General features: G+C 41.0%; 1 protein-coding gene across 6 annotated transcripts in view; it reads right to left on the minus strand.

Moving 5' to 3' along the window:
* Positions 1–1,947: 1,947 nt before the first annotated feature.
* Positions 1,948–20,624, minus strand: part of AKAP3 (A-kinase anchoring protein 3) — a 42,502-nt gene continuing 23,825 nt past the window's right edge. For 4 of the 6 annotated variants that reach the window (XM_061582601.1, XM_061582599.1, XM_061582600.1 and 1 more), the window contains 2 exons: positions 15,699–17,801; positions 1,949–6,734 (listed from right to left, as the gene is read on the minus strand). In XM_061582601.1, coding sequence (XP_061438585.1) covers positions 6,579–6,734; positions 15,699–17,801 — 2,259 coding nt within the window. In that variant the 3' untranslated portion in view covers positions 1,949–6,578. Of the gene's footprint in view, positions 6,735–15,698; positions 17,802–20,624 lie in introns of all 6 variants that reach the window. The other 2 variants (XM_061582603.1, XM_061582604.1) reach the window with 1 other exon arrangement.

A 20,624-nucleotide genomic window follows, 5' to 3' on the forward strand; every position in this document is an offset into this window, starting at 1 on the left:
ATGCAAATAAACTAAAATTATTAGTTCTCCAAGATTTTAAAATTTTGTCAAAAACAAAAGTACTATTTTGCTGATACTCCTGATTATAGTTTATAGCTGCTTTAATGGTAAGTATATCCAAATTTTGTTTATTAATTATTCAGTGAAGCATATATAACTGTACTAATACTTGAAAAAAAACCCAAAATTGTTATGAATTCTTTGTGTTCTGTGTTCAGAATCAGGCCTGGGAATTTAGATATTTATTTTATCTAGACATTTCTGTATTGCTTAATATAGAAAAAGATACCTAAGCAGTTTACAGAAAACTCAAACTTAGAAGAGAAGATAGAGGGGAGATATGATAGCTCTCTTCAAGTACTTGAAAGGTTGTCAAAGAGGAGGGCCACGATCTCTTCGTAATCATCCCAGAGTACAGTGCTTGGAACAATGGGCTCAAGGTACAGGAAGCCAGAATTTGATTGAATATCAGGAAAACTGTTAGAGCATTATGACAATGGAACCAATTACCTAGGGAGCTGGTGGGCTCGCGAACACTGGAGTCATTTAAAAGGCAGTCACCTATATACTTTAAGTTGGATTTTTGCATTGAGCATGGGGTTGGATTTGATGGCCTTATAGGCCCCTTCCAACTCTGGTATTCTATGATTCTGTGAAGGCTGTGACAACATTTCCCGGGTCTCTGGTCCTCTGGCACCTCCTATGCTCTCCAGAGTTTCTCAAAGAGTACACTAGCAAATGCGTTTGGTAACTTAGAATTTTGTTTATCTGGCCCTGAAGATTTTAACTCCTTTAAGGTAGCTAGGCATTTCCTGACCAAATCTTTGCCACTTGTGAATTGCTGTCCTAACCTTCACCAGTTACATTAATCATGTGAGACTGTAACACAGTCCTCCTTTTGTGAAAATATGGAAGCAAAGTAACTATTGGGAAGAGAGGCAAAGTGGTGGGGAGGCCAGCATGGTGGAAATGAGCATCAGATTGGCTCTGCCAGTGTGTTTGCACCACACCAACCTCCCCGCTGCCTCAGCCCCTGCTCTACCTCCCCCACGAAGCAACAGTGACCCACCTGCTGGGAAGCGAGTGTAGTGGGTCACGCTCTCTTGGAACGCAGCTTCTGCTCAGCAGCAGCCCCACCATGTTCTTCCTCCTCTTGCTTTGAACAACCTGAAAAGGCCCTTTTCATTATCATTGCTCTCCAGCTTCAGCTTATTTTGAGCTTGAGCTTTCCTGGCACTGGCCCTACAAGTGTCGGCTACTCACCTGTACTTGCTTTTAGTTAGCTGTTCTTCATTCCATTTCTTTTACATACTCTTTTCCCCTCAGCTCCCCACAGAGCGTTTTGTGCTGTCCCATTGGCCTTGTCTCGATGTGTCTCATTGTTCTTATTGATTGGAATTGTTGGGGATGGCACCTTGTTCAGGAACTTCTTCAGGATTGTGTCCAGCATGGGCTCTTTCCCCCTTTACTGTATCTAACCATGGAACCTTACCTAGCATTTCCCTTGAGTTTAATGAAATGTGCTTACATATAAAAGCTTAAACAACTCTGAATCAGGTTACCTGAAAGATTGTCTTCCCCTCCACTGCCCAGTAAGAGCATCAAGATCAGCAAATGGAACCTGGTTAGTTTTGCCATGGCTTGACGATTATCAACTTGTGGTAATGTGGGAACTTTTTCACTGGTGGCACCTGTTATGTAAGAGAGTGTCAGTTTGTCTTTTCATCCCCCCATTTTATTCATTTTTATTTTACTTATTTATGTTTTACTTATTTACTCTTATTTTACTCTTTTGATCTCAAGGCAGAGGGACTGACTCTACTATGGGATGAGCTCTTCACAGATTCCTTGGTCTGAGAAAGGAGGGGGGGAACACACATGCACGCACGCACCCCTACCTTCTGTCTTCTAAAGCCCATTGTTTGTATTGTGAAACTTGGGTGCAGTGGGTGAGAGAAATGGTGGCCAACCAATCTATTTATACCACAGCAGCACATCTTTCCTCCTTGGCAAAGGTGGAGTATGTGAGAGAGGAGATGCTAGCTTCCACAGGTGAAGCACTGGTGTCCTTCTTGGCCCTTTCTTGAGGGCCTTTTTCTATGTAACGGAAGGCTGAGGGGACTGTTGTGCTTGTTTTTATCTTTCTGTACACCGCCCAGAGAGCCTTCGGGCTTAGGGCGGTATATAAATAAAATAAATAAATAAATAAATAAAATGTGGAAAGAAGATGGCAGCTACAGAATAGGAGACCTTTTTTATGGGTGGATCAAGAGAAATTGAGGGCCTCAGTTCATGTGGTTGGCAGCATGGCCTTCTTTCTCTTCCTCTGAGCCTTTTATTTCCAATTTAGGAGGGGGAAAGAATTCTGGAGGCTTTTGTTGAAGTGAGAGTGGGGGGCTGCTTGGAGGGAGTGAGAATCCATTGCTTGTAGAGGGAAAGGAAATAATTGAAGCTTCTGTTGAAATGCAGGTTGCTGTCCTATACACACTTACGCCAGAATGCATGCTTTAATAATGATGATAGTGATCACTGATAAATGTATGGGTGAATACATGTATTTATTTATTATTTATTTATTACATTTATACCTCACCTTTCTTTTCATGATAGAAACCCAAGGCAGCTTACATATGGTTCCCAGGCGGTCTCCCATCCAGGCACTGACCAGACCTGCTGGCCTCATGTGCCATCAGACCATAGCCTGGGACCAATGGTTCCCATGTAACCTTATGCCAGAATATATGTTAAGATGATAATGTTATAGGATCAGGGGTGGGTGCGGGTGGATTTGGTTTGGATAATGTCTTTAGGGCCCTTCCAAACTTGTGGTTTTAAATATGTAAGATTGGATTCTGCTGGAGTGGTCAGAGAAACAACTAGCCAGTGATGCCTCCAGAAGGAAGGGGTAGGCCTTCCATTCCTTACCTGGCTGGAGGCCATGTCATCTTATAGGTAAGAAAACAATAGTCCAGGGCTAGCCTCACTTGCTTTCTGTGCTGGAACCAAAGCTATGGCTTTGAGGGAGGTGGGGGTCTAGGAAACCTAATGGGGAAGCAAGATCTGTTGGAGTGTTAATGCTGTGAGCCCTTGAATGTAACTGCAACAGCAGGGACTCCTTCTGAACCAAGGTAAGACACTAGGTGCCAAGTATTTGTAGGACTGTACTGCTTAAGTTCCCACTATCTGTTTGCAAGGGAGAAGGATGGGGACCTAACAGGCTCCAGTTATGCAACTACACAGGCGTCCCACTAGGCCTAGGGTCCACCAGCCTCCACTGTCATTACATATGCTTTCAAAATACCTTGCAAAATCAGCAGACTGATAATTTGCAGAAGCAATATATGTGCCTGACCACATACTGCCTGATGCTTAACCACAGAGCACCTAGTAAGCCACATGCCATCTGGGCTTCCTCTTTATTTTACTAACTGTTGGGAACATTTTAAAATTTCACATAAGTTATACCACTAAGCTGACAAAACCAAAATATTTTCCTGAGACCTAAATTGAGCCCACTGGCATATATGATTGCATTTAAGCAGTAATCAAAACCATTGATATAAATGTAGCCAAAACTATTGATTATGGGAATATATAAATCTAACAATGGGAATGGGGTTTTAATGTGTGTAATAACATGGGGGATGGGGCAGGTTGAGCCCTATCACCACCCTTCTTCCATATCTTCATAATTACCTTTCTGGTTATAATTGATCCTTTAATAATAAAAGGGCTAAAACTGGTGCCTCCCTCAATGCTGGCTTCCCCTGCCACCACCACATCCACTGTGGAGTAGCTGCAATGCTCTCTGCCAGTTTTCCTGTCACCCCTTGGATTTGCTGGGGGAGGGGAGATGTTCTTTTGTGATGAAATTAGATAAGCAATTAATGTTTGACACCAGCTGTGCTAATTGATGTGGCTTTTATTCAGCATTACCTGAAGGACCTCAGCATCACATAAAAGTCCTTCATAGCAGATAGAGCCCCCCCTTCCCCACAGTATTGCAATGAAAGGGGCCTCCTAGGGGTTACAGTCCAGCAGCCCTCCCTAGGCCTTCACAGAGTCTGTACCACTAACGTGTGAGCGTGGATACCTGCTGTCTCCCTCGGTCTCTGTGTACCTTTACAGCCAGCAAGCAGTGAGTGAGTCAGCAGAGCAACACGGCAGCCACAATTGCTACTAGGCCAGCTGACCTTTCTGTCAGACTTCAAAGGAGGACTCCTTCAAACGAGTCATCTCCTGTAGTCTAGTGGTGAGTGACCTAATAGAGAAAGGACGTGTGTCCTCCTGTGAGAGTTCACAATTCATGAGCTAATACGCAGCTCTACAGCTGTGTACCTTCAGACCCCAAAAGAGGCTACAAATGGGGCATTAAAGGGATAGACTGATGCATTCCACATATTAACAGACAATGCAATGTCCTTTTACACCACAGATGTTAACATAGCCAGCCCATAATTACCCTAATCCCCCCTGTATCTGTTCACCGCCCAGAGAGCTATCGCTAGTTGGGCGGGATATAAGCCTAATAAATAATAATAATAAAAACTGAAGTTACATTGGCCACTTTCCAGTCCTCAGGTACAGAGGCTGATCTTTCCTGATCTACACTGCTCCCTTATTTGGGGACATATCAGGAGACAGAGATGCCTTTGGATCCAGGTTGCTTCCCTGTCCGCCCTAGGGATGGGATCCGTTTGCTGGTACTGGCTCAAAGGCTTCACCTGACAGGCCTGAATCGATTCAAGTTCATTCTTTCTTTCCTTAGCTGCTGCTTTTACTGACCTGTTTTCCCCCCAGTGAAAATACTGATACTAATACTGATATTTTGAAAGGATTTATTGTTATTTTGAAAGGAAATATTGGTAAAATTATCATTCTTGATATTTTAAATAGGTCTCTTAAAGGGATTTCTAGTGATTTGGAAATATGAACACTAAAATTTATTATCTGAGGTAAGGTTAATACACTTAAAATGAACATTGTGCCATGGATAATATATGTGCTATATGGTATTTACATATTTCCCAAAGCATATTTCAAAAACTGGGCTATTTTGGAAGTTTATCTGGGACAATTCCCTATCTTGTTTCTCATTTAAGAGAATGCAGCTGCCAATATCTGGGCTCCTGCTGGGAAGAAGGGCGGGATATAAATAAAATAATAAATAAATATCGGGAGGATTTAATTTTCCAGACACTAGTTTGTACCATAAGGCATATATTTTAGTACACAAAAATGATTGGCAATTTTCTTTTTCTATGAATACCCCAGCATAGGTCTTTTAGAGATGGCTTACATAAAACGCCATTTTGGATGGGCATGTTTGGCATCCACATATGTAACAAGGAAAGGACCTGTACCACCTTCATTTTCAGCAACAAGAGGGATGTCTCGTTAGTTACAATTTGACCCACATGCTCACACTAAATTAACTTTTGGGGGTAATCCAGATTTGAATATAGAGAAGCAACCTTTTTTGTGAACAAAACGGATTGATTGTGAGTGCTATGCATTAGATCAGCTGATAGACTAAGATGGAATTTTTTGTCTTTTCCTGCACTGCAGTTTAAATATTATTTGCCAGTGAATATCTTCAGTTACAACACCTGTTGGTGTCTGTCTATGGACCATCTGCTCTGAGTGCTTCAGCATCTCCTAAATTGCAAAGGGAATTACTGGATCTTCACTGAAAGCTAAACCTGTAACTGTTATTTATAAATGCTTTGGAATCTATACAGATTTGAAACCGAGATTGATTCAGCATTGATTTTGATTTTGTACTGGTGAACTCCTTGATATGTCAATGTGCTTTAAATTACATTCCTATAATATGGGGATTTACAGGACAATAGAAGTAGATTTTGTGAGCTCTTATGGTTGCTAAGAGACTTATACTTCAAGCATGGAAGGATAAGCACCCATAGTCTATACAAAATATGTGCAAATGTAGCAAGGATGGTGAAGTGTTTAGACAATTGTGTAATAAACGTCAATCTTGTGTGAATACTTATCTGGACATCTGTATGGCTTACATCAGTTTATATGTTTAAATTAAGATAGATGTATGATGGTTATTGTATTTTTACTGTGAGCTCATACTTCTCCTTCACTTTCCTCTCTTGTTTTTCTTTCTCCTTTGTGAAATTTGTATATATAAATAAAATAAAAAATAACTATTGTGCTTCTGTGAAACTTCAGTTCATTAGTGCAGTCAGTAAGAATTCAACAGGAGAACTTCCTGGTGCATTGCGGCCCCAGTGATAATCCTCGTTGGTCTAGAGAAACTGTAAGTTGAATATTGTACAAATAGCATTGGTGACAAAGAGTACAGTATTTTAAACATTTGCAACCGAATATCTACCACAAGAAAAACAATTCATCTAAAATTTCCCATTTAGCTGAAAGTCCTAGGAATGATAACTGTTCTACCATTTAAGTCTTTATTCATATGACTGCTCAGCAGGGGGAAGTTCAGTAAAACTCATATCATATCTGACAAATGAGTGTTGTGGCAATTAAGGCTGTGAAGGAAGAGAAGCTTGCAATCAGAGAGGACAGGAGAGAGACTGCTGTGTTCACAGATTCTGAAGCAGCCAGTCCAGTACTGGCAACCGCACAAAGTTGCCCAGTGCCTCCCCCAGCTGCCTGTCTTTCTCATACTTTAGAACGGCTTGCATCACTTCTCCTACGCTGTAGCCCCTGTCCACTGCCACTGTGGAGAGTTGTTGAAGCTGTTGGAAAAAAAGAGGGCGATGAGTGTGATTTATTTGGGGAGGGGGGAGAGACTGGTACACCCAGACTTTCCTGTTCTAGCTCTCCTTCAGAATTTATCTAATACCCAATTTCTAAAACCATATTCTACATTATCTGACCCTTGACTGAAGACCAATTTGTGCAATCAGGCAAAGATTCCCCTATTCACAACATACATTTAAAGCACTATTATTCCACTTTAAATTGTCATAGTTTCCCCAAAGAATCCTGGAAAATGTGGTTTGTGAAGGGTGCTGAGAGTTGTTAGGAGACCCCTATTGTCCTCACAGAGCTACAATTCTGAACACTCTAGGAATTATAGCCCTGTGAGAGGAATAACTATATCCCTGACAGCAGGCTGGGTGCCCACAAAGTAACAAGTATCTCAAAAGATTTTATTTTTTCTTCTTGTAACTGATTTCTTTTAGTGGAAAATCCAGGAGAGAAAAGCATTTACATTATTTCCCCATCACTGTCTCTTCTCCACAAAGGGAGCAGGCATGCACCCTTGTCCTTCAACATACGTGCACTTCACACAGTCAATCTCTTCTTCCCTTCCCCTCCCCCCAAAAAGGGTGGGGAAGGTGGTTGTTTCATAGAGAAGAGCCATACTATACAGGCTTTCATGTGGAACACCTACATCATACATTCCTTCACCTCATACTTCACCATTATTGGAAGGGGCACCATAGTCTTCATTTAGTCAGACTGATGATTCAGAGAGGCAAGGAAGGAGTCCGTTTGGCAGAAAACAAGGTTTCCAACATACATGGGTGCATTCAGTTTTGTATTAACATTAGACTTAATCAGTAGAATCTGCAACAAAATGTTGCAGTGTGAGCCCTTTCTGTTCAGTGTTCCAGTTAGTCAGCCATGTCCTCCTCCAAGGTACTCCATTCCATTTCTTCTCCCAACCAGGTTTCTGTTTCCCCACACCTCATTTAGCATTCCAGGGCCACTAAGCATGATTAGTTCTCGCTGTTTTTTTTGAGGGTGTTCCCTCCCTTAGTTTCCCCACTAAAGATTTTTTGTAATTCTGCACCAAGCCTTCGTGTGAGTGGAGGATGGTGTTTTTACTTTGCAAAGAGGGGATGATGCCGAGGCAGAATTTTTAAAAAGTACAGTGGGTGGACTGAGAACCATTGAATTGCATCAGGGCCCAGGCCTGCAAGGGGCCCCCGACTCTGAGCTTTCATTTTTTTAAAAAAAAAGTAAATCTCGAACCCTCCTGGGAGGAATATCATGGAGCAAAATGTGTAGGCAACTTTCTAAGTTATTTAAGTGAGACAAACCAGCCTGGCTTATCCCACCTTTCAGTGTTTTTAGCTAATGAATGAAGTCAGAGCTGTGACTGAAGATGAGTGAGTTGTTTGCACACCTGAGGTCGTAAACAGCTGCTGTTTCCCTGCCCTTTAGTGCAGTTTTCTTTCCTACTTCTGGCTCATTTTCTAGTTTTTTGAAATCTCCATAGTGGGCCCTTCCTTCTTTTCTGACAACTGGGATACATATTTCTGGTGATGGGTTCACCTGAGATCAGGTACTCTCCAGCAGTTACTTTCTGCAAATACTACTACACAGTAAATGTGGGTGAATGTTAAAGAATCCCCCCTCCCCAAATGGAATATGCAAAATGTGAAAACTTTGCAAAGGGTTATGTCTCCTGCTGTGTAGCTGAAGTCCAGGCGCTCATTAAGAATTCACTGTATATTTAATTTACAATGAAATGGTACACGTCTTCTCAAAAGTAAGTCTCTTTGCGTTTAATATGACTGCCTCCTAGGTAAGTGAGGTTTGCAAAATCAATAATTTTAACACAATATAATTATTAGTAAAATAAAAAATTATTCTGTAAAATGTACTAATCCTGTTAGTTATTTCAGTGGTTTTGAAATTGGGGTAGAACATTGGAAAGTGGGAGCAAGATGTCTATTTTAATTAAACAAGAAAAAAATGATTATGCTTTTCCATACCATCTGTCAGGAATGCTTTGATTTGGATTCCTGCATTGAGCAGGGGGTTGGACTTGATGGCCATGTATAGGCCCCTTCCAACTCTACTATCCTATGATTCTTACTATTTTACCTGTAAAAGTATAATACTAAAAACGATTCTGCTTTCCATAGCCCCCGCTCCCAGTAGCTACAGGCCTGAGAGAAATCTTAGGAATCAGTCCCTTGGGAGTAAACTCAACAGAAAACAAGTGGGATTTATACATCTAAAACATGTAATAATAAGACTAGGTTAAGATCGGCTGAAGACCTGGAGCTGTGCTAATGTGTGTGTGTGTGTGGGGGGGGAGACAAAAAAACATTGCCCTTTGTAGTACAAAGATGCATCGCTCTGGTTAAAGGAATCAGAGTTTGGTGCCTATGATTACTCAGCAGAAACAATGCTTCTGCAGCAGCCTGGCACCATTCCTATTTTCAAAAGATTGTTCCCATTGGACCATTAGGGCTGTGTACACCACCATACACTTAAAGCACATTGTTTTCCCCAAAGAAGCCTAGGAATTGTAGTTTGTTAAGAGTGCTGGGAATTGTACAGTTCCTAGGATTCTTTGTAGGAAATAATGTGCTTTAACGATATGGTGTGTACACAGCCTCAGTTGAAAATAGGAACACTTGGGCTACTGATTGCATCTCAACCACTGCTTGATGCAGAGGCAAAAGGGAGGTTGCTAAAAAAGACAAAGGGTTGGAATCCTCTGCTGCCTTTTCTTATAAGCTCCCTAACAGCCCCCAAATTAATTGATTTTTCTTCCTTGATTCCGCTTTTTCATTCCCTTTTTGTGCTACCTCCAACCCTGAATTCACCAGAAAAACATCTGACTAAAGCTTTGCCCCAGCACTGTCTGACTAGCCTATAATCTAATTAAGACAAGTGGGCTTATCCACATGGCAGCATTACTTCGTAGTAAAGATGCTGTTTTTACCTCCGTTTTCTATTTGCACTGTCCACAGTAAGGGCTTAATGCCAGTTGCAAACATGGTGTTTTCTATTCACACTGAGAGGAAGGATCAATCACACAGTTTCCTAAATTTAACATTTCCACTCCCTCTGGTTACCTGGCAACCGAGCATGCTCAGTTTGTTCTTCCAGTTACCTTCATTAAAAAGCAACAACAACAAGTGGGATTATTTGTATTTTTACTGGTGCAATACAGCGAAAATACAAATCTTTGTTTGAGCAATGTTATGCTTTTGCACACAAGTTAGGGAGAAAATAAAATAAAGGCACCATTTGCAGCAACATAAAAAATGCCAGCAGAACAGGAGACAGTAGCCGGAAGTTGCTCTTTAGCTCACAGGAAATGAAAAAAGAAGGGAGGAGGAGGGAGTGGGTGTGGAAAAGGGAACGATTGACACACCTACCTTAAACGCATTGGAGCAAAGCGTCTTCAAGCACTAGAGATACCGAGTGAAGACTTTTCCCCTTCCCTTTTCATATTATCAGAAGATTGGGTTAGTATGGATTTACAGGGAGGAAACTGCATGATAGCTTCTATTTGCCAGTAATGTTATGTGAACCATGCAAATTGAAAGGGGATGTGAGTAGCACCAAACACACAGTAAACAACTGTGTAGATGAGCCCAGTGTCTGGCAAACTCCATACAGTTTCTTTATTCTAAAGTGCAGTGCATTCTCTAGGACCTGTCAGCCAGGGGCTAGGGCTGTACACGGACACCATGATCTGATTTGCGGATCCAAATTATAAATACAGATCAGGCACAATCCAGTTTGGACAGATTCAGACCTGATCCAGATCCAGATCCGGCTCACAATCTGGCCATTCCAAATCTCCAGAAATCTCATTGACTTACATTGCAAAACCAAGACAGCAGTAACTTTCTTGTTTGTTGACCTAGGGTCATGAGATTTGGACACATGGTAGCTGCTATACAGGGTGTAATGGGCCAGCCCAAATATTGGTGTAAAATGTGTATATAATATTGCTGAAATAGCTTCCATTTGCTTATATATGGTTATCTTATAGCTTATTGATACATAACTTCCACAATAAAAAACTCTCCTTGGGCTTCTTGCCCTCCCTTCTGAACAAAGCAATGTTGTACTATGAGGCAAAGTGCAAAGTGATAAGGAAATCTAGCAGCCAACAAGGAAGCCCCTTATATGGTGAAGTTAAGCAATCTAGTGGATATAAATCACACCAGGCAAGGTGGCATGAAGAGGTGCAGTGAAAAAGCAGCCACTGATAAGGCCATGGGAACATGCCCCCACTTTGATACAAAAGTGTATAAAAGGCCAGCTTTTACAGAACTCATTACCTCCACTCTGACTGGAGCAAGGGTTGAAGGGAAAGCAGGAGAACCATCTATCTATGCCATCCATGATGTCTGGAACTTTGTAATTTTGGCTCTTTAATAGGATTTAGAGTTTAACAGTCTTTCATCTATTGTATGGACTGCCTTCAAGTCCATCCCGACTTATAGTAACCCTATGAATAGGGTTTTCAGGGTAAGCGGTATTCAGAGGGGGTTCACCATTGCCTTCCTCTGAGGCTGAGTGGCAGTGACTGGCCCAAGGTCACCCAGTGTGCTTCATGGCTGTGTGGGGATTCGAACCCTGGTCTCCCAGGTCATAGTCCAACACTCTAATCACTATGCCACACTGGCTCTCTACATCTATTGTAACCGGTTTTAATTAAGATGTGCCTTCTAAGTCTTATACTTTGATGTTAAATGGATGTCCAACAACTTCCTTCTTGCTGATATGTATTCCTATTTTCTGTTTCTGCAATGCTGTCTAAGGCCACCTAGAATGCATTTTATTAGTTGTAGTGTGCAACATATGAACAAATAGCTTATATTATCAAGATTATTCTGCTGTCCGAAGTCTGACTCCCAAATAGAAAATTTCTGGTACCTCCCAAGACTCAAGAATTCTTGAGTGGAGTCTCCTCTTTTTTCTGCCTGCATTGACGACTGCTGTGGATAACCTGTGAGCTTAGGTGAACTAATGTTTTGCATGTAAGGACTTTAAGCAGATACGGGTGAAAGAAGAAAGCAAGAACCCTCGACCCTGTGCATTCACAAGAACGGGGCCGGCCTTGCCAGTATCAGTGGGATTAAACCTGGCAAGTGGATATCCCCAGGAGTTTTCATGCTAGCCATCTTTAAAGTTTAAAATTAAAATGGTTTTGTTTTTTCACACAGGGACATGAACTTTGGTGACATGGTAGCTCCCTTAGAGGGAACTCAGTGCTGAACTCAGTGGGTAGCTCCTGGGGGTTTTCATACTAGCCACCTTTAAAATTTGCTTTTTCCAAAATATTTTTGAAAAAGGCTGTGAGTCATGCCAATTCTCTTGCTGCTGTGTTTTCCCTGTTCCTCCCTTCAAGATTTTGAAAAAAAGATTTTGAGAGTTTTTAAAGATTAGTTCTGTGATACTAAACACATGTAGGCAGGCATGGGTAGAGAGCACCATGAAGATAATATGCACATAGGGACATGAGATTTGGGGACATGGTAGCCCTTATAGAGGGGATTAACACTGCCAAATTTCTGGTGGGTAGCTCCAGGGATTTTCATGCTAGCCATCTTTAAAAGTTTTTTTTTTAAAAAATGGCCCTGTCACATAGGGGACAGATTGCCAACAGCAACAGTGAGTGAGGGAAAAATAAAAATGCTATTTAATGTTAATAATATTCACTGTAGTTAGCAATTGGAAATTTATGATGATGATGATGATTCTTAATTCAGAATGTTGGCTAATATGCCCACAAGATTTGGCTGGCTGGTTGGCTGGCTGGCTGCTAATAATAAAATGTGTAACCACACAAGCTGGCTGCTTCTTATTGTTTGTGGGTAACAACTGGAAAATAACAATGACAATAACAGTAATGAATTCAGAAAGCTGTGGCTGAATATGCCAAGATGGTTTAATAATAATTCTTATCAATGAGAATAGAATAAATAAAATAAAAACACAAACGTTTTTTAAAAAATATGTAAATAAGGATGGGACTGTGATTTGTTGAGAAAGAATAGAAAACATACACAAGCCCCCACCAAATATTTCTAAGAGACAGAAGTTACAAAAGATTTCTGCATTTTAAGACTTCACTTTTTCTAAGCACTGTGATTGGAGAGTGTTGGGTGGGTTGATAGCATTCTACCCTTCCTCCCTCTCTCCTCATACTCCTCCCTACCTCCCCCTACCGTCTCTCTCCTCCCCCTTCCTCCCTCTCCCTTCCCTTCCATCCTGCCTCCCCCTTTTCCCTTCCTCCCCCTTCCCCCTCCCCTACCTGCCATTCCCCTAGGTCAGTTTCACATCATATTCTAAGCATAATTACACAGGACTAAATCCACTGAACTCAATGAGCATACAAATGATCAAACCTGCCCTCACCTGCCAGCCCTTTCCCCTTCCACCTCTCCTCCCCATCTCCCCATCCTCTCTCTTTTTCCCTCCCTCCCCTCCCCACTATTCCTCTTTTCCCTCCCCCCTCCCGCCCTCTCCCATCCCTTTCTCCTTCCCCTCCCTCATTTCTCCCCCCACCATGCCTCTCTCCCGGGTCAGTTTCACCTATCCTAAGCATGTAAATCCCACTGAATTCAATAAGCATGCAAATGGTCAAACCTACCCTCCCCATCACTCCTCCTTCTCTCTCCTCACCTCCCCCTTCTCCTCCCCTACGGTCAGTGTCACCTATCCTAAGCATGATTGCACAGGAGTAAATCCCACTGAACTCAATAAGCATGCAAATCAATCCATTCTCAGCAAACTTGCACAGGATTCCATTTCTTACCTCCCGAATTAAAAAGCAGAGAAATTCACTAATATGCAAAAAACCCTTGCGGTTTAAGAATGTACCTATAGCCAACATATATTTCTATCAAACTTTAAAAAGCAGGGAAATTGGGCAGCTATAGTGAATGCATCAGGACAGCATGAGACCTGACCTCCTCTCTGAAAAATTGTACTGCTCTACAAATTTGTAAAAATGCAAACACAATTTGGGTTGGTCTTTCGGAGTCCAATCCACATCTTGTGTAGCTTGGAAGGATTTGGTAACATGTGCCTCTGAGGATATGGTGAGTGGTGGCGACACTTTCAATCAGCCCAAATAACAGAAACAAGGCATGTGCTGTGCTGATCTTGTTTAGCAGGGAGGAAGCAACGATATTAAGACAGCTGATGTAGTTCAGATATTTACTTTAAATATGTTTGATTTACTTTGCAATTTTAGTGAAGTTTCCTATGGTAAATTATTTTCTTTTTCTTCTGTTTCTGTGAATATGTGAAGTACAGCAACAATTTGCATAGTTTACACTAAAATAATTAAATAAACAAATAAATAAAAACTCCAAAACTAATTGTGGAATAATGGCACTGATTATTCTGCAGAATAGTCTCCAGTGGACATGAGGAGTGTCTCAGTTTGCACAAGATAAAACAGTTGGGAAGTGAAATATTAGCAAATTTCTAGGTGTGTTTTAATTCACCATGCCCACCCACCCTATCTTAGTGGACTGGTTTAAGCACAGCAGGCTGAAGATATGCATTGTGGGAAGGCCAAGTTTGTTTTCTTCCCCAATAACTAGGTTCATTGCTTAAGTAGCAACATGTTGTAATCAGTATGGCTTTACATCCAAGCTGCAGTTTCATATTCAACTGTTAATGCACCCAAAGTAGACAGAATATAACCTCCCATTTCAAACACAAAAGGCTGTCTTCGCCATCATATGACACTGACCAATAAAAAGGCTTTGAAATTAATAAAAATAAATTTGACACAGATTTTTGGGTTGAATAATGAGGGAAATATAATTTTCTAGGTTAGATTCTCTGTAGAAGAGGTAGTAACAGAGAAAAGCAAAGTAAGAATAACACCAACAAATTTGCCAAAAATGTAATTCTCCATCTTTGGAAATGTAGTCCTGATGGTAGATGTTGCAATCACTCACCATATGCTCAGAGGCACACGTTAATAAATCCTTCCAAGCTATAGAGGAAGTGGACTGGACTGCGAAAGACCAACTCAATTTGTTTGCATTTTAAAAAAATTGTAGGGCTTTTAAAAGTTTTATAGAAATATCTGTTGGCTAAGGAATTTTTTTGACTATTAGTGAATTTTTTCTATTACTCTGAAACCTGATGTGCTATGCAAACATGCTGACGATAACTTTACAAGCATTTGACCCCATAAAAGGTACTGTCCAAGAATATGTGGACACAATGTGGGAAATCTGTTTTAACTTTGAAGCAAAAATATTAATAACAACTGTGAGGGAAGATGCAAGGAGATGGGGGTGTTATAATTCTCCTCCCACCTCTGCACTTGTTCTGTTGAGGAAAACAAATAAATACACAATTCAATCCCTTACCCACAATTGTTTACTATTAATTTTTTTTTAAAAAAAGAAAATAACATCTAATTTTGGCCTAATATTCAAATAATTAACATTTCTGTAAAATTAAGTTTCCAACATTATATCTCTTTGTCATACTCTAAGCAGTACCATATAACAATGCAATAAAGAAATGGATTGGAGATCTGGCTCCCAAAATGGGAATCAGGAAGGGCATCTCAAAGACAAGATGCCTTTCACCCATATTCGCAAGTCTTTGTTGAGGATGACACAAGCAAGCAGTTCTGGTGTGCCCTTCCTGTGTCAGCCATATGTAAGAACATTTGGGTAGGGGAGGGCAATAAGGGAAGGCAAGGATTATAGCTGGAGCAGGAGAGGTTGGAGCAAAAGACAGGAGGATAATAGAAGGAAGGGGATGAGCTACAGGAGAGTTATTGAAAGAAGAGGCCTTCCCCCCACCAAGCACCCCTACCATGATCATATTTTATTGAAAATGAATCTGCAGTATATCAAGGAAATACAGAACAGCAGACAATGAACGTTTTTAAAATATATGCACAACTTCATAATATCCCATTCAAATGCCCCCACAAATTTTTCATTATTTACCTTATTCAGAGTGTCTTCATCATCATCCATGAAGTACAACACAGGGACGTTTAACTGAGAGGCTGCCACCCACTGAAGGATGGCTTGAAGCTGTTTGTTGTGAATGTTTTCAGGAGCATTCTGATTGGTCACAACCACTTTGCGATCAGAAGTAGTGTCTTCACCTGACCCTATTCGACTTTCCCCAGTCTCTGTGCCCTTTGAATACACAGGCCCACCATCATCTTCTCCATCTCCCATGTCTCCAAGACCTGACTCAGGATTGCTGTATTTAGCTATCATGAGACACAATTTGGTCACTGTATCCACTAGGTTGTCAATGAATGGCCCGCTGCCTCCTTCCTTTCTGTTGACATCAAATTGATCCAGAATCATTTTGGTCAGTCCAGATATGGCCTCCTCATAGGAATGATCGACTTCTGAAAGACCCGAAGGCCCTGGTGCCTCAGGGCATTTGTAAGAACTCTTGTATGCCTCATCTGCCATCAGACTCCCAGCATTTCCTCCTAATTTGTTGACTGTTTCATTAATGAGCTTTTGCATGAGCATTACTACAACACTTGACATATCATTTTCAGCATTTGTCTCAGACTGCTCATCGTCACTTTGTTTCAATGAGTCAAACTGCTTTGATGAAGATAGTATGGAGGTGGTGCCACCTTTTTCTTGAGACATAAACCCCAAAGTGGTACCAGCTGCCTTGCTGGTCCTGCCTCCTTCAGCTGCATCCTTCATTGCATTCTCCTGCTGGACTAGATGATACTGTATCAGCAGTAATGCTGTTACTATTAGGTCTCTTGCCCAGGAATCTGTTGAGAAGTTAGCGAGATCTTGGTTTTCTGGATTCCACACAGCCTTTGATGACTGGGGATTTGATCCTCCATTGTCATTCTGTTGTTTCTGGTGCCACATGGTGAGGCCCTCCTTTATAATGTGATTGCCAACTGTTTCTGCACAGCTTATTTCTTTTCCTTTAACTGATTCTGTTTTTGTGGCAGAAAACCTCATGTTTTGAGTCTTTGCATCAATTCCTGGCCCTGTCTTGACACTTGCAAACGCCATGCTCTGAGACTTTGCCTTCTCACTCACCTGTTTTTGTACAATCAAAGCATTATGTAACCTATTTAACATAGCTTGGACAATTTCAGAGGCCTTTTGACTTCCCTGTGTGAAAAGACTCCGCTTTACTGCTGAAACAAAGTCAGAGTCAGTCATGAGTGTTCCAGTGACATCATGTAGGTTTTTCATGCAGGAGTCTATCAGATCAGACACAACCTCTTTGGAATGCTTCAGGAGTACCTTTTTCAACACTGCACAAGCTATATTTGAGTCATTCACTTTAACTTTCATGGTCTTCATAACAGAGACCATCATATCTGAAACCACATTATTGGCATAAACCAATATTCCTTTGCTCAGTGAATTGGTATTTTCGTCTGGACCAAAGCGTTTCCTATGGTTACAGCCTTTGGTCCCATCCCTGTAAGGTTCACTTTTATTAGGTATTTCCGTATTTTCTTCTTTGTAATAAAATGAGGTTTTCTTCTTAGAAGTGGGACTTCCTTCACACATCTTGGATGGATTGTGCTTGCAGTCTTCTGTACCCACCCCAACAGACCTGCAGCCATGGTCCCCAGCAGCAGCAAAAAGGGACTTGTGTATGCATGTGTTGTTGCCATCTGACCGATCATTCATCTCTTTCCGTGCCATTGCTATGGCAAGGTTAGAAAGCCTATTGCAATAAAAAGATACGTCATCTGGATCAGGATTTGTGTTTGGTGAAGTAGACCTATCACTTTCTTCATCCTTTGATTCTTTTTGACAAGCAGCCTTCATTGCCAAGTGGAAGTTGGGAGAACCTCTATCAGAGCTGACGTTCACACTGAATTCCTCATCACAGACACTGTAACCACCCGGGGAATGGACATTTCGTTGTGGCATGCTTTGCCTCCCTGTAGATGGCTCCCTTGCACCGCCAGCATTATTACTGGCATTCAGCACATTTTGGACTCCAATTGCACACTTTTCCAGATCTTTTTGGAGCCAACTTAAGACTCTGAGTGGATCAGAGGAAGTTTGCTGGAAAAGCTTGGCTGAGTCAGTCTAAAGAGTGGAACAAAACACAATTGTACAGTTGTTTAGTCTTCATGATTACGATATTCAATAAGTACAACTCCTTCCTCCCTTTTTGATTCTGGGGAAGATTGAACAGTCTGAATATCATTCTAATGGGTACTGATTGCCTAATCCAGGAAAATCAACAGCAATCTTAAAGAAACTTGAATACTAGCAGAATCACATGGCACAGCTACGGCTGGTGAAGGATTTTAATATATGGTCACCTCTGAGAGAGAGAGGAGTTCATTCTAATCTGACTGCTGACATTCCTTCAAGCTGTCCCACAGTCTAGGTTCATGGGCTTGAGACTGGGAGTCAGTCTATTGATATAATACCAACATACCAGAATTGAGATGAAAAATAAAAGTTTTCAAAGATTATAGTCCCTAATACATAAAAGAAGTCTAATGGTTAAAATAGATTATGCTCACACAAGAAAAGAACTAGCTATATTTTTTGGATAATGGGAAATGGTACCTCTCCTGAAGAGAAGACAAAATCCTGGTCCCTTGTACCTGGTTTTATAGATACAGGCATACCCTGCTTAACGTCGCTTCATTTAACGTTGCCTTGCTATAACGTACATGCTCCATCCGTCCCCATACCCCGCTTAACGTTCGCGCGCTTCTCAATAGCGTATACTTTCTTGGCATGACGCTGCTGCCATCTAGTGGTGATTGCATGCAGTACAAGTGAAGACAATTGCTTCACTTAAAGTTTATTTTCACTTAAAGTATACTCTCCGGTCCCATTGTGAACGTTAAAGTGGGGTATGCCTATACAAACCTGAGCTAATACGTCACTATACGACACAAAGCATTATACATTTTTCCATTGGCCAGACTAACCTTTAGGATCTTCACTCTCCCCCTTTCTCAGTTCTTTGTTCTCACTCACATCAGGGTACATTAATATTTCCCTGTTCTTGAGCCATAAATAACCAAACCACATTTAGATAATCATCTCAATGTTCTCTGGTGCATGAGTTTTTCCAAAATGTTCCCTGATACTTGCTGTTTATAGATTTGATACTAATGGTTCCTGTTTTCTCTAGGTCTTATTGTGTCACCTCATCTTCATGTGACCATTATACCAAATGTCAAGAGCCCAGATTTAGCTCAACCTGTGTTCTTTACCACCTGCTCATCTTTATTAGTCACCAAGATACCAACAGGTTATTCTAGGTTAGGGATAGAATCCTCTCCTTTTTTACTTCTCATTTTTAAGTGTGGCCCCCTGGCGGTCATTAACAATCCAATTTCTTTTTCCTCCATTATAATTTTATTTTTCCAATCTCTTCTGGTATTTTATTGTTGTTGTTTTGCTTTGCAGAGAATTATTGATAATATAATTGCTATTTATTCATGGGTCTTGACTGGTATCTATCTTTATTCTGAACTCTTACGATTGCCTGTTTACATTTCTTTTCAAGTGCACTGCAGACAGATTAGACAGATAATCAAGTTGTATCTTCACCCCTGCTGCTTTCTGTCTGCCAGTTACAATCAACACCTCACTGACATCTCTGACAGGGAATATACATTTGAAGAGCTCACATGGAAAGTAGACTGATAAAAGTGTAGCTCACACTATTGATGATTTCAAAGTGATTTTTTAAAAAAACTGAATAGGAAAAAAAGAAGAATGAACTGGAAACCAGGTGCAGAAAGTTGCTATTTCAACATTCTCTTCACAAAGATAGAGAATGTAAAAAACAATAATCCAATGGCAAATCCAATTATTGCAGAAATTGAGCCCATCACTACTCTAGGCCCAGGACATTCATATCTCCCATTTCACCATCAGTATATATTTTGGTACAAGCTTTGAAGCAGCTCATTGCAAGCCTTCAGCTCTAAAAATTTTCTATGTGTAATCCTTTGAACAAGTCAATCAGATATAAGTCAATCAGAAATAACGGGGTTCAGGGTTTCACACTTGGCTGCATTACTTTAGAACAGCTGGGGGGGAACCCTCAGCCCATGGGCCAAATTAGGTCCAGCAGGGGTCTTAATTCGGCCAATAAGCCATTTTACCCAAATCATGGAGAGCTGCCCTCCATGTGATATCAGATGGGGAACAGGTAAAGGCACAGCTAAAAAAAGAAGCATTGAAAGTGCACTCATGATTATTCCTTGGCAAGCAGGGCATGTATTCACCACCTTTTAAATTTGGTTGGTTCCACTTGGGAGCTCCTGATCAGAGTTCCTGTGTGCAGAAAATTGCAACCTCCACTTTTGGCAGCAAACAACTGAGCTGACTGCAACTCCCACTGGGATTGACTACAGGGTTCCTCTTTGCAGCCTGACTTGAACTTGATTTTTCCTTTTCAAGTGACAACTTGAACTCAAACCAGGCTGAAAAGGAAGAAAGAAAACAATTGGGAGCACACTGAGAGAGTACTCCCAATTCTTTGCTTTGAAACTGGACCACTGATTGCATGGCAATGTCAGGTGATTATCAGGATTACAGCCCTGCCCAACTGTTCTACTGGCTGAATCCTGTTCCCACACCTGCTTTAGATTGTAGGTTGCAAATCATGTGTTTGAATACTTTCTCCTATAGAATAAAGAGTAGAATTTCTCCTTGACATGTTGGTTTTCTATATGCAGGAAGTTATCTTTTTTTAATATAAGGGAGTATTTAAACATGACATTTTCCCTTTGCACCCCAAAGTTGCATAGCCAAGAAAAAGCCACAGCATACAATTATATTGATCAGTTTGTTAGTCTCTTACTAGAAAATAAATGCATGTAGGTTGAACATTTTATAGTAAGGAGAATGGCTGTATACTAAAACCAGGATGGA

This window comes from Rhineura floridana, chromosome 8, assembly GCF_030035675.1.
Source record: "Rhineura floridana isolate rRhiFlo1 chromosome 8, rRhiFlo1.hap2, whole genome shotgun sequence".
NCBI lineage: Eukaryota > Metazoa > Chordata > Lepidosauria > Squamata > Rhineuridae > Rhineura > Rhineura floridana.